This window comes from Eimeria necatrix, genomic scaffold, assembly GCF_000499385.1.
Source record: "Eimeria necatrix Houghton genomic scaffold, Enh_scaff136, whole genome shotgun sequence".
Taxonomy (NCBI): domain Eukaryota; phylum Apicomplexa; class Conoidasida; order Eucoccidiorida; family Eimeriidae; genus Eimeria; species Eimeria necatrix.
In genome coordinates, this window is record NW_013652106.1 from 41,499 (window position 1) to 56,032 (window position 14,534).

Sequence of the window (14,534 nt, forward strand, 5' to 3'; positions counted from 1 at the left end):
TTAGCAGGGTGGGAAGAAAAGTGAATTTAACGTTCGCAGGACAGGATAAGACGCTTTTGCCTGTACACGGAGGCGCCCAGAGCAGGAGCCGTTGCAGCAAAGCTAAAAAGAGGAGGGCACCACTAGCACTCAAAGCTATTTTTTTCAAATAATTGAAGATGCCGTCCGTCATCGGCAAGGCTGGACCTCCTGCGGACCTTCGCCGCTTCATGGAGAAGCGCTTGGATGGTACGCCAAACACATATATGGTAACCCTCGCGCTATCTAGTTCTGCATAAGCTGCCATAGAGAAACCCATATCATGTCGCGAGTTTTGGCTCCGTGTTTAATATAGGGGTGTTTGAGTGCTATTAAACTCGTTTTCTCTGTATTTCCGCAGTTCACCTCAGCGGGGGCCGGCGTGTCGTCGGCGTGATGCGGGGGTACGATACTTTCATGAATGTTGTTTTGGACAACGCGCTGGAGCTGAGGGGAAGGCCTGGCTCCAAACAGGTGGAAAGGAACGAGCTGGGAATGGTAGTCATTCGTGGAAACTCAATTTTAGACTGGGAATGCCTTGACAAAGTGCGGCCGTAGTTGCAACAGGGAGGTGACGGTGCACACCAAACCACGTGGGAGAGTTCGCGGTGAATGACCAACTTTCATGGTATTCTTAGTTCTGCTGAATATGGCTCAGTCTCTGTGCTTTGCAAGTGACGGAGTGGGGATCCACTTGCTGGGTGCTCACGTGAAGAATTTCGCTGCAGCACGTCAGCAAGAGCTGTTCACTGTAATTTGCGATCATTTGCTCATGGAGTATTGCATCAGTTGTGCGCAATACAGATTTTCCTGTCGTATCGCTTCCTTTCGAAGATCGCTGCGCAACTAGGCAAGCTATGAACAGAAAAACGCGTATCACTTTCTTCAGTAGTGCTTCATGTGGTGATTGGTTGGATGCGTCAGTGAGATTTTCGAAGGCTAGGCGTCTCCTGCTTGATTCAGAGGCCCACTCGGGGCAGAGCAGCTCACGCAGGTAGCAGAGGTTACAAGCAGTGACATTGTGAGTCTTACTGCACCGGACAGATGTCCCTTTGTATTCATTTGTATGTCAGTCCTTTCATTGCTTAGCTGTTGTAGGTTTTGTGTGGCAGCATAAAGTTAGGCTCCCTCCGTGAGCTGCCCACGGCATTCCACTTGTAGAGCAACGTATTCCGCTACGTCTATGGGAGGAATCAGCGTGTAGGAAGAACACAAATTCGGGGTTGGTTGGAAGCTTAGTGAGCGGGAAAGCGTATCTCATATGTTATAGTCAGAGTTGATACACACGAACACACACACGAATATTGGGGACCCGGGCTTTTGTACCGTTCCCTTCACAGCTTTGTGCTGGGACGCCAAGTATTCAGGAGTAGTCAGGTTCGCGGCTTTTATCCGTTCGTCACATCTACAAATGAGTAATCGAGAAGGCTCCACAAATCCAAAGCTGAGTTGTACTTAACGAGGCAGCGACAGCTCATGTCGAGAGCATGTAAGACGGTGACATATCAGGTTCAATATTCTCTACATTTTTTTCGTCGCCGTAGTCTAGTCTGAGAGGTACGGGTGGTTGATCCTGTCGTTTGCACTTCACAGCTCTAGGAGAGGAGTGGCTAGAACAGTCGCCACACGCGCCACGTATCATCCAATCTGCGAGGCAGACTCGGCGTTAAAGTAGCAGGCGCAGGTAGCTGTTCTACTAAGTATCGTCTACAGAACTAATCAGAGGGCAATAGAAATAAACTCATGATTTATTTCCCATGTTCTTTATGGTGGGGAGGGTAGAGCTCTCAGTGCTTAGTGGTTTCAAGTTTTTGGTGGAGTGCTCGAGGTAGTAATAGTAGTTTCGAGGTTTCCATTGCTGGAACTTTCCTTCACTTGCTTCAAGATTTAGCTCTAATTATGGAAAGGTGGTGGTGTAGCTTATTAGGCAAATAAATGAGTAGGACACGGCGGCGGCCGACAGGTCGCGCTGTGTGGCCCGGACTCCGCACACGGTTGTCTTTTTCTTGCCACAACACGGTGCCCTAAGGCTGCGTCTACATATGTGTACGCAATTACTGCTTATTCGCCTGCTTAATGGAGAGGAAAAGCCTCGTTGTGAAGGGCAGACATGGCTGAACACTGGACGCAAGTGCGAGCGTTTGGGTGGACCAACCACGCAGATCACGAGCAAGTCCTAGAGAATTGAGCAACAGACGGCATCATTGCTGCAGTTTTTAATGTGACATTTTTAATAATGCTGGTTAACACTGGAAAAATGCTTAATGGGGCAGTTTCTTCATATCGCCCGGAGAGGCCACAGAGTTGTCCTTGGGGCCCCTGGTCATCCGAGGCCATCGGCAATAGCCGCTGTTCGTTTATCACACTTTTCCCCTCAATTCCGTAGCTTCAACTATTGTTTTAATGCCAAATTTCACAAAATTTGTTGTCTGAATCCTCTAGATCAGCGCTTGGGGATGCCACAGACACTGCAGTCTGACCGGGTTCTCCATGCCAGCCACTCACTATTCCTGGTGTCCTCATATCTGCCGACCTTTTCTTGATCCCCAAGGAGTTTCCTTCTTCTATTTAAAGCTGGCTCCATTTTTCTGTGCGAGAAAAGGGGAATGATTTTTACAGCCGTCTCACGAGCAGCTCATGCCGCTTTTTCTGCGTGAGTGTTTGAGTCGACGGTGACGAAAACATTGAATATTTCAATACATTGAGCCTCGCCCTGATACAGATATCTTCAACAAATGGCCGGGACCGAAATGGGCCTCAGGGGGCCCTTGGTACCGGCTTCTTGGCACTGGGGCGGCAGTCCTTATCAGCACAGCTTTCAACAAACTGCTGGCGGAGCACCCGGTGCAGCTGTTGCAGTACCACAACCCACAGAGCAGCATGGCCCTAAGGAAGAAGAAGTGCGCAACTGCGAAGGTAGGCAAATTCTAGCTGGCATTTGATTGGACACTTAACAGCGGACACGTGCAGGCAGCACATAGTCTCTCTCTTTACGTTACGACAGCTGTTATGTTTCCTAGTTCTTGCTTCATCTTCTTTGGCTGGACTCTTTACAGAAGCTGCTGTTGAAGATGGGAGTTGGGTCTGTTTTTGGTCCATTCAACAGTTCCGAGAAAAGCGCTGTGCGCTGATGGGTCCCCAGCGATTTCGCTCGTACTTGGGAATTACGAAACTTGCATGTGGCACGAGTCTAGCTGCATTCATCGCAGGTAAAAATGCAAAAAAATCTTAGCATGATCAACAGCAGCAGCAAAGACTACAGTAGCCACTATGGGAGCGCCAGCCATATCAGCAACACCAGGCATTACAGTTCCAGCGCTAGCTCCAGTACCTTACCGATGCGTGCGAATTTTGCAGATGACGGCCGCCTGTACTGCTGGAACTGGGGTCAATGCGGCAGTATGCATGCATGCAGCCCTCAGCTGTTAGAGGGCCGCAACTTAGACAAAATGACTGTCGTTGATGTCGCTTGTGGGGAGAGTCACCTCGCATGCATTACTGGTGTGTGCCCTGTCTTGAAGCCTCTTAACTTAGGGCTTACTATTAAATCTACACTTCCAAGGGTGCACATAAATTTAGAGATTCCTGTCTTGGGCGTGAGAACTTGAGGGCTCCGTTGATGCTGAAATAAGTAGCTGCTCTTATGTTTGGGCCCACATGCATGTATCCACACAAAAGACGGGGCAAAGCAACGACAAATACAGAGGAAGACCTGTAATCGTCGACACTTTTTGCTTATGTGCGTTTTGGTCTTCTTAGCTGAAGGTCGTGTCTTCACGTACGGCAGAGGAGACCGAGGCCAAAGAGGAAGCGGCAAGGTCACAGACGGGCAGCAACACGGGTACGACAGTCCTTCTCCTCAGCGTAGCACTATGCATAATCTATACCCTACGCCTCTATAGTATAGGTAGTTTATAATGGGATATTGTGCATCTTGCTCCCTTTGCAGGGGACCTGATGAGGTGCTGTTCCCGAGGCAGGCGCGGCAAGCAGCGTGCGGCGCCAACTTCACTCTCATACTCACAGGTGAATTACTGCATTGGGCTTTTCTCAAATCAGCAAAGCTGCTCTAAGAAAAGCCCCTGATGCAGTTGCTTGCACAAGTGCAAGCAAATGCACTAGCCCCAGCAGAGGCAGCAGTGTCAGCAGCAGCAGCAGGAGCCATTTGTTTTCTGTCTTCGCTCCTCTGTCCTCAGATGATGGGCAGCTGTACTCATTCGGTGATGGGAGCTACGGAGTATTAGGAACAGATGCTGTCTCGAGTAAGAAAAGCTACTGCACTGCCTAAAGAGCAATTGCAGTGGCTGTTGGTACCGCTGAGATCATTGCGCCGGCTGATGTGAAGAGTTCCTCCGGCTGATGTGAAGAGTTCCTCTGCAGCTCGCTGGACTCCGACGAAAGTTAAATTTCATGACAGAAAAGTTGGGTTTGTAGCTGCGGGAAGGCACCATGCAATCGCAGTCACTGGTCAGCAGGCGGCAAACGAAGCGATAGAGGGCAATAAAGTCAAAGCAGAAGCGGTCTTTAATAAGCATAAGGAACAGGCGGGGAGACGAAACGGGAGAACGAGATAGATTCGTGCAGCAGCAACCACGGCAATTCAGGCTTATACAGAGATATACGGTCGAAATGTTTTCTGTGTGTGCGGTTGGTGGCTTCAGATCTAGGGTGTACGTACACATGGGGACGGAACAATCTCGGACAGCTCGGGTTAGGCCACAACGATGACCGCTGGACTCCTCAAGTGGTAAGCCACGAAGGCATGATTTCCGCAGTTTGCTGTCCCTAGTTCTTTTTGTCTTTATCCGTATGAGAAAGCCCGCCGCATGGCCAAAAAGAAAAGCGGCGGTGCCCTGCAATCCTACTACGCAACTTCCTCGGCCTCTATTACTCTGGGCCTTCCGTGCACGTGACATGGCATGTGGGACTGCAGGTCTCTGAGCTTGGGGGCCAGCGCACTGTGCTGGTGCTAGCGTCGGACGCGTCAGTAGCCGCCACAGCTGGTGGCGATTTCTTTATGTGGGGGGGTGCTGAGGGCAACCTCCCGGTGCCACTGGAACGCAACGACTTCGTGCAGCTAGCAGTGGGCGATGCGGTGTACGGACTGACAGCAGAAGACAGCCTGTGGATGAGGCCCTTAGGCTCTCTTTCGCAGAAACTAAGTGCAGGTGTTGTACTGCCTGCAGCAGGCGTGACGCTGATTGCTGCTGCGGGCGAGCTGCTCATGGGAGTTGCCCCTGGGTCTTCCTACAAGGAGACAGAGCAGCAGGAGCAACAGGTACAGGAGCAGCAGCAAGAGGAGGAACAAGGGGACAAGAATCAGGGTGAATGCGTGCAAGCTATTGACCAAGAAGCATATGCGGAGACAACTGCAACTGATGACACACTGCAGCGAGACAGTATAGACAGAAGGAAGAGAGTGTCATTCTCGGAAGTAGTTGAAAGCTTTTCAGTCCAAGTAATTGAATACCAGGCCCGACATGTCCTCTCTGCAGTGTACATGCGCAGCAGCGCTTTAAGTGATACTTTTAAGCCAGTAAGCAGCAGCCTTCAATAATCTGTGTTTTTTCACGAATTTGCCTTCCTTTTTCTTTCAGGCAGAATCCACCAAGAGTCCCCGGCGCAACGAGACAGGGGCCTCTCCCCAGCTAAAGAACAGGACTCGTTCCCTACCTCCTTCTCGCCAGGCCAAAGGAGCACAAAATGCTGTTAGCAGCAGAACCCGTTCCCTGAGCCCCGTAGAGTCTAAGGCTCGAGTCGCTGCTGCAGTGCAACAGCAGCCGTGTCTCAGGAAGGCAGGAGGAACAGTCGGTGCAGCAGCAGCCACGGTGAAGACCAAAGTTCGACAAAACCCCCTGACTCTTTCCGCTGCAGCAGCAGCACCAGCAGGAAGATACTCGCCAACAAACGTGGCTGCTGCAGAGCATGCGGCAGAGCGAGAAGGGGAAACCGCAGATGTGGGCGTTTGCTGCAACAGCAGCGGGAGTGGCGGGAGCCGCTTGTCGTGTTCACGCGCTTGTCGAGCAGGTACAGCTGTTACGGATGACGAGATCTTCTCTGCGAGCACAACAACAAATGCAGCAGCAGACACAGACACCTTGAGCCCTCTTCACAATGCTTCGAGCCATCAATCCACACCTGAGTTTGGCTTTTCAGCCACAGGGATGCCCTTGGGGGGCAGTCCATCGAACGCCCAGCGCTTGGAGAATGTAGGAAGCCCGCATGCACCTTGGAACCCCGCGTGCGAAGCAAAATCACCTAGTCTGCTCACACCGCTCAGAGACGGAAACCAACAAATCAAGCACAATGAATTGCAGCTCCAGCAACAACAGCAGATGCATCACCAAGCACATCTACAGCAGCAACAGCAACAGATGCAACTGCAGCAGCTGCAACTACAGCAACACCAGCCTCAGCAGCAGCACATGCTTTCTCCGATGCAGCAGCAGCTTCACATGACTCCCATGCATAACCACCCACAGCAGCTGCAGCAGCATCACCAACTGCAGCAACAAAGCCAACTGCAGCAACAGCACCACCTGCAGCATCAACACCATCAAGAACCGCCGCTTCACCAGGCACATCTGCTGCCTGCTGCTGCAGACACGCTATCTATTCCCTCCACATTCCCCGATTTGCGCTCGGCTGCCCCATCATCTCAACAGCCACTCCAGCCAGTGTCCCCTCTCTACCCCCACAGTGGCTACCCCAGCCATGGTATGTCACCCTGGGCAGCAGAGCACGAGCTTCAACAACAATTTGGCGGCGAACGGAGGCTTGTGGGTCGTAGTGCGGGTCCTGGAGAAGCAGATGCCTCACGAGGTCCCCTGCCTTCAGGCAGCGAAGTGGCAGCGCTGGCGCTGGGCCTAGAGCTACAACGGCAGGCGTCGCGCCTGCGTTTGGAGAGCACAGCACCAACTAGCAACAGAAGCAGCAGCTGCAGCAGCAGCGCACTGGAATCGCAGCTGCAGTCGTTCAGACTAAATGAACTGCCCATGCTTTTGGCCGGGAGAGAGACGGCAATTGCAGGAGAGCTAGCAGCACAAAAGGAAGCAGCAGAGCTCAGAAGGGCTCTAAGCTTGTAAGTTTATTGCACGGGCCAGATAACTGTGACTGCCGTTGCTGCTGCGATGGCCTCTGCCTTTTTCTCCTTGTTTTCATATTTAATTTTGCAAGGACGACGAAATTCTGTGTCGTCCTAAGTCCCTCCTTTAATCTGTATTGGTGCGCAGCTTTGATGTGTACACTTGGTCACTGCTGCTTCGTGTACCTGCACGTCTATCCCTCTTATTCTTCCTCTGACCGCTGTCGTATGTCCTATCTGCTTCTGTACATTGCACACTGCAGCACGCAAGCCTCACAGGCAAGCTGCTAAATGTGCATGCATACTTTTGCGTGAAACTGTGTGTCATAGCTCTTTTGATATTCCGGGGAGTGCAGAAGCCCACTTTGTATTATTCTCGCCCTGCCTTAAGTTCAGCTATGTCCCTTCTCCATTTTTCCTTTTGTATTGTTCTTCTTCTTCGTCATCCCTTATATTTCCTCTCATTTTTTTTCCCGTGTGCATTGCTGTTTCCATATCTTGCACCGTATAATTTAGGGCCAGGAAGGACAGCGCTGACACGGAGCAGGAGAAGCTCCAACTCATGAAAGAAATCAGAGGCCTAAAGTCGAACTTGGAAGACGCAAAAGCTGAAGCCGTGAGAATGTACATACATGCAAGCACATATGCGTGGATATGGGGTGCACGCAAGCGCGCGCATTTGCTCGCAGGTATCTTTATCCAGTGAAAATGCAGTGCTAGTAAATGTGCCTGAACGCATCGTTGCATGTAAGCTCACATATTTTTAGTTTTAAGCAATCAAGCACTTGCTTGAATCAGGATTTTCCAAGGCAACAAAATATGTGCAATGACTCACGCGACGCGCTCTAATGTGCATGTTGACACTTCAAAATGCATGAAAGGGCACTCCCCGTATCCAAGAGCAGGGAGCTACAAACATGAACACCAAAAGTGCTTTTCTTTTTTCTGCAATACTTACATTTTAATCTACTTCCCTGGGCCTGTCTCTGACACCATCTTCGCTTGATTGTGTGCAACTTTCCTCGCCTGTTTTTTTATTTCGTATAGCTGAAGAGAAACCAAACTGTGGAGGGACTGGAGGACCAGGTTTCTCGACAGAAGAAGCAAATTGACCGACTGAAGACAGAGCTGGAGGAGGAGGCATCACAAAATCACAGAGACCTTAAACAGATGCTAGAAGTAAGTTTCTGTGTTTGTGTGGTCGGCATATTTGCTTTAAGCTTTTTATCCGCATCTTTCCTCTGTATGTTTTTTTCCACACTTAACAGTCCACCTCATAGGCTTGAAGACAAGACAAGAATTGAGCATGCTACTGTTGTCCGTGTTCGTGCTTTCGTTCTTTTGTTGGTGCTCGCTGTGCTTCGCGAAGTCGCATTTTCTCAAAAAGTAACATGGGCATCGGGTAGCAGCGCCTGTTTATCTCTTTTGTGCAATTTTTCCCTTGACTCTTGCCTCGCTTTGCTTGGTCCTTTGTCTCACGGCTCTTCCGTACTGCGCTCCTGTGCCAGTTTTTGCCTCTCTTCTACATTTTTGTTCCTCTCATTTTCTCTCCTTCTCCATCTCGTCCTTGTATATATTTGCCTTCGAATTTCGTTTTGCGAAATCGTTTGTTATTCGCTCTTTTTTTGTTTTAATTTGTTTGTTGCAACAGAAATTGCATCTAACTGAAACGCGCAGGCAGCAAATGCATCAGCAGCTGCAGGAAGCGCACGCGTACATTCATCAGTGAGTAGCGAAATATGACACAGCGCTTCAAAATTTACGCTGCAAGTTTTAAAATATAGGGTCGATAGTTTATATTTTAGATTGAGCCAGAAATAAAGTGGATGCAGTGTTTGCGTGTTCACTGTCTATGCGGCTGATCTTTTCTTGCATTTTTTGTCCAGGTTGGAAGCCGAAAGGAAAGACACCGTAAGCAAATCAGATCAAATCTGTACTCCCCAACTTACTCATGAGCTTAAAATATAGGGAAGATGTGCAAACCTCTGTAAACGTGTAGATAAAAGGGTGTAGCTCATTCTTTATCATATGTGCTTGTTGTACACACAGTGTTCTCACTTATATTTACTTTTATTGCCACACCAACGCCCACGTAAGGCACTTAGCGATTCCACGTGCAAGAGTGCCCCCAAAATTTTGTTTATGAGTACACAAAATCACTCCCACGACAAGCACTACGACTCCTGGGCAAACGGAGCTCAAATTAGAATAGCTTCATTCGGGTGTTCATTTCATATGTAGTTAATTGAGAACTGTCAGTGCTGCATACCTTTCTCTTCATTATCGTGGTCCCATTCTGATTGTATGCCCACATTTTTCACCTCTTATCAGTGTACCATTGTGCTTCAAGGGTCTGCTGCGTTCTGATCTGGACAAGTTGAGAAAAGCACTGACGAAAGAATCTACTGAGAAGGTACGAGTTCTAACAGCAATGCTGCTGCGTTTTATCCTACTCGCACAATTCACTTTATAGAAATTCAACCCATTATTCAGTCACTTTCACTTACTCGCCCAAGCTCAGGTAACTTCGAATCTGATGTCTTTCTTTTGTTTTCGATCGTGCTATTGCCCTCCGTTCTGCGATCCATGTGCATCCCATGACCCCCTCCTAGGAGGAGCTTTGCAAACAAGCGGATGCAGCAATTAGTGAATGGCAGAATTCATATGCCAAACTGCAAACAGAGGCAGAGGAGGCGGTGGCGCTTGCGAAGAAAAACGAAGAAGTAGCAGCAGCTGCACAAGCAGAGTCAGTTAATCTACTGCAGTGCATGAAAAACGACGTATGAGCGTCTTTACAAACAGCGAATATTAAAAGCGGGGAATAACAACACATTGCCCCCGTTTTTGAGTGACACCAAGTCTCCTGAAATGTCTGCTTGCATTTGGATTTGGCTTCGCCCGACGCAGATTACAGCAAGCTAGGCTGACACATGAAGAGGAGCGTAAAGCTCTGGTCAAAAAGATAGACGACTCAGAGGAGGAGCGGCTAGCTGTCCAAGCCGGTAAGGATCATGACTCGTTTGTTCTTCTCTTTTTCCGCTGCTTTTGTACATGCTTTCCTGTCTGTCTGTTTGTTGTCGCCACTCGCCGCCTCTACGGGAGCAGGTGGTGACTTCTAGTTTGCTCCTTTCTACTTGGTGCCTGGCTTCTCCGCCTTTCCTTAAGCCTATTGATTTGAATACATTTTAGAGCCTTTTTTCCTGCGGTTTTATGAGAGGAAGTTACTAGTAGCATCGTGCATTTGAGCCTGCGAGCATCGCCACGTTAATGCTATTTCCCTTAGATTGCTACGCACTACAGTGCCCATCATTGTGTTTTTTCCCTTTATTCTGTTTGCGCGTTCAATAATGTTTTTCTCATTGCAGAGAAAGCATCTATGCACTCGATAAAGCAGCAGCTTCAGCAGTATGAAAAAGCCTGTGGCGAACATACAGCAGAGCTATCTGCTTTGAAGCGCACCGAGCAAAGACTGAGGCGCGAATTAGACGAGTATGCTCATTAGTTCAAATAACTTTTTGTGTTAGATTGCTATCCCTTAACCGACTGAGTTACTGCAAAACAAGCTAATTACACTTTTGAATAGTGTAAATTGGTCTGCTTCGGGGCAATTTTAATGGGCTCAACGCTGTTCACTGGTTTCACGTACCAGGCTTCTTTGGTACACAAGGGAGCAGTTCTGTTCGTTTTCCAATAGCTTTCTCCCATAGCTCGAATTCAAGGGGTGGAAATCAGCAATCCAACTGGTCAAATTGCTCAAAAGTATTTGAACGAGATAGTTTATGTTTGCTTGAACAAACTCATTGCGGTTGTTGCTCTGCACACGTGGTCAATGCTGCAATCACTGCGGATTGTTCTTCTGCAGAGCAAAGGACGAGCAAACAAATGCGCAACTGTACATTACGACTCTTCAGGCTGAGCTTGACAAGTGCGTAAAATGGATGCAGAAGGGATGTAGCCATTGGTGTCGTTTTCTTACGGACCGATGTTTGCCTCGGGTTTTTTGAAGCCAACTGACCTTGCATAATCAAAGGAACAGACATGGAATTAGCCATGTTGCTGAGCTCAACTCTCCATTTTTGCAGGGCTTCGAAGGAAATATCACAGCGTCAGGATAAGCTGGAAGACTTGCAGCAGAAGCTGTTGGAGTGCGTTTTATCGTCTCGTGTGGTTTCACCTTAAGCTTCCAGTCAACTTTTGCTACATCCAAGTCGAAACGTAAAGCATATTTAGCCAACTATTGCAAAGGCCTAGTTATTTGATGACACGACACTAACATGAAGGCGCTTCCCGATATGGTGGTAAGCCACGCTGCGACGGTTTTTGCCTGTCTCTGTGTGCAGCCGAGAGAACGAAAGCCTTCGTCTATTTGCTGCACAGCAGCAGTAAGCTGACTCAAAAAGAAAAGAAAAAATATGCCGTTGGCCAATCGTATACAGCACATGAACACATACAGCAACAGAGGGCGCGCTTTCCTTTTACATCGCAGGGCGGAAATTGAATTGCAGAAACTGAGAGAAATCCAAAGCGATTTCGAGCTCGAGATCCGCAGGTGATAACCGTTTTAAAAATAAGTGTGGCTGTTTCGAACATCGGAATCTACCTTAAGCACAACATTGCTAAGAGCAATGTACCCGTGATTGCACATGCACCTTTTTCAATGCACAAGCAGCTTCGTGCCCTTTTGCTGTGGTTCGCTTCACAAATGTTCTCTCTTGCTCTATTCTTTTTTAATTCCGATGTCTCAGCCTCAAGCAGACGCTAAAATTGAAGGAAGAGACCATCAAGATGCAAGAGGAACAGGTAATGAAAAGAACGCAGAAGCGTTTGAAGGGCCTGGGATGCTGAGTTTTTAAACTTTGAGGCTAGGAGTCCAAAGCTGCGTTCGTGCTCTTGCGGATTAAGGTGGCTGAAGAAAAATCAAAGGCGAGCAGCTCCGTCCTTCTACAAGGCGAATTGGAAGACTTGCGACAAGATCTTCTCTTGTCCCGCGAGAATGAGAAAAATGTAAGATGGCAACTATGCATCCTCTGACACTACATTGTGCACTTTTCTGAGGAAGTGCAATGCGATGAAATTTGTTTGTTTCTGCATTTTGTAATGTTCCCTTGTAAATTCACCGAGCCACTATACCGCAGTAGCTCCTCAGTGGTAGTCTGGTGTATTATTTCTTTTTCCCCCCCACACAGCTTTTGTATTTGTTGTGCATTCATCTACTCTTCGCTCCAGGTATCTGCACAGCTGCGAGAGCTCCAGCAATCCATGGCTGCCCACCAGCGCATAGCTGAAGAAGCGGCTGAGACGCTGCAACACAAGGAACAAGAAATCTCCGACCTTCAGGCCCACTTCGAGACAGAAATACAGACGCTGAGGCAAAACGTGAGCCATTTGCGAGTGTATGTGTTGTTTCCGCTCTCTCAGGTCAGGTTTCTGCTATCTCTCACGTGATTTTCTTCCCCACAGTTTCGTTTGCTTCTGCCTGTTCTTATCTTCGATTTTTCTCCGCAGAATGGCCTACTTAATGCAGACGTCAATTCGGTGAAGGCTGCAAATGAAAGTAGGTCCATTTCTAGCACTTCTTGCTCACTTGTGGGCCGTGCGCGTGTAGACAAATGCGGACGTAGAGAGTTAGCTCAGCTATGATGTCAAGTAGATGAACAGTTTGCTCAATTTTTCGATTCAAGGTGCAGAAGAATTCGTCTGCCTTGTTATTCACTGCCGCAGGGCTCCAAGAGAAGCTGCGAAGCGTTCAGGAAATGGCAGAAAACATGCGGCAGCGCGACTCGCAGCTTCGCTCTTTTGTCTCCGTGATGGCATCCCACGTGAGAGATAGATCAGAGCCTTTGTATTAATTGCGTGCACGAAGTAGGCTGCATGGTGATTGTACTGGAGGCATTTGTCGATTTTCCTATCAATTGCATGCAAGAGAGTGTCCGTTATCTGCCAGTTTGTGCTTCTTCCTTGTTTCTTCTGCTGTTTTTTGCCCAATTTTCAGTTAGTTGCGTGCGCCGAGATCTTCTCACACAGAGGCCTCTTGGAAGTAGACCGTTCTCGCTGTATAGATTTCAGCTTCATTGAATTTGAGGCCGAAAAGAAAAACGAAAACGAATCGGAAGAAACATGGGCCAGGGTGTGCAGCGCCGTAACGTACGTCTGCAGCTTGAAACTCGGCAAAGTGTGCGAAAAGGTGATTCAAAAGCTACAAGATGAAGCCGACAGAGTGAACGCCAAATTAGAAGAAACACAAGAGCAACTGAAAGATAAAATCAATGAACTCTGCGGCAAGAACGCGTACGCAGGCAGGCCAAAAGGAGTTGACTAAATGAATGAGCCGGAATAAATAAATATTTCTTTATCAGTGGACGTCATACACGCCGTGTCTATTGCTTATCTGCGACTATTCACACTATGACATGTGACTCCTCAAGTGTGAATTTGCCAATGAAAGCTGTGCGTGCAATAGGTCTTGGCCTCCAGTTCATTCCAGCGCGAATAATTTGATGAGGGAAAAATGTGTCAAGTGCCTGAACCGCGCGGTTTATTAGCTTTTTACTATTTTACATAGCTTCATTATTTCCAAAAATTTTGAGTTCTCAATCTGATTCTCAGGTCGCTAGCTAAAGCGCAAGAACTGCAGCTGCAGATTGGAGCTCTTGAGGAGGAGTTTGCGCGCAAGCTTGAGCAGATGAATGAAATAGAAAGGGCAAGTTGCTAATTGTTTCTCATTAACTGACAGGCCATTTCAAACGAAGTATACGCGTATAAGGACCTCGTCAGCAGTGGCCGTGAGGATGCCAATTACAGCGGCCTGTGTAAGCCTCAAACTAATGCATAGTCACACTTCAAATCTGCTTTCTCTTCACTTCTCAGGAAAAAGAATTTGTCAGGTCGAGAACCCAAGAACGCATTGAAGCCCTCGAAACGCAGCTATCCATCGCAAGAATGGTAAAACGCACTTCAAGTATCCTAATTTTTCACTTAGTTACTGAAGTGCTATCTTCGTGTTGCTTATGAGGAAATATTTCAAAAAATACATCTTCGTTGCACCAAGCAATGGACTGGTTATTAGCCCTTGCCTGGCCGAAACGTCTTAGGTGGCTTTCGCTTCCGACGTTCCATTTTCTCGAGCCAGTCAATTTATGACTGGTCTACGGTTCTTGTGTTGCAGACTGTTGCCGAAAACAAGACGGAAATAGCGCATTTGCGCGAGCGAAATTCGAGCTTGCTCCTAGAGTTGAATCGCCAGGAGGAGCGAGCCAATGACCTATCGAACCAAAATGAACGCTTGTCGTTCTTGAAGGACGAAGCTTCAAAAACAATAAAAGAAATGAACACAATGCGCACGCAAAGAGCTCGTGGCCGCGACGGCCCTCATAGCAAAGTGCAGCCTGCCGCTGCTATCCCAAACAGGTGCACCTCTTTAGTCTCCTTGCCT

General features: G+C 48.3%; 2 protein-coding genes across 2 annotated transcripts; both read left to right on the forward strand.

Annotated features, from left to right (window-relative positions):
* Positions 1–158: 158 nt before the first annotated feature.
* Positions 159–576, forward strand: ENH_00011940 (small nuclear ribonucleoprotein E/G, putative; the record flags this gene model as incomplete). The annotated part of the gene is made up of 2 exons (XM_013578929.1): positions 159–228; positions 380–576. 2 exons carry the CDS (start codon positions 159–161, stop codon positions 574–576), a joined length of 267 nt encoding a protein of 88 aa, XP_013434383.1.
* Positions 577–2,753: 2,177 nt separating this feature from the next.
* Positions 2,754–13,814, forward strand: ENH_00011950 (regulator of chromosome condensation domain-containing protein, putative; the record flags this gene model as incomplete). The annotated part of the gene is made up of 29 exons (XM_013578930.1): positions 2,754–2,934; positions 3,075–3,227; positions 3,376–3,519; positions 3,778–3,859; positions 3,968–4,044; positions 4,215–4,280; positions 4,399–4,485; positions 4,680–4,765; positions 4,952–5,476; positions 5,616–7,099; positions 7,619–7,718; positions 8,150–8,281; positions 8,754–8,827; positions 8,989–9,013; positions 9,453–9,515; positions 9,715–9,848; positions 10,010–10,104; positions 10,468–10,591; positions 10,965–11,027; positions 11,185–11,247; positions 11,443–11,484; positions 11,589–11,651; positions 11,848–11,902; positions 12,005–12,106; positions 12,329–12,478; positions 12,608–12,656; positions 12,824–12,921; positions 13,095–13,390; positions 13,709–13,814. 29 exons carry the CDS (start codon positions 2,754–2,756, stop codon positions 13,812–13,814), a joined length of 4,719 nt encoding a protein of 1,572 aa, XP_013434384.1.
* Between the last annotated feature and the right edge of the window lie 720 nt (positions 13,815–14,534).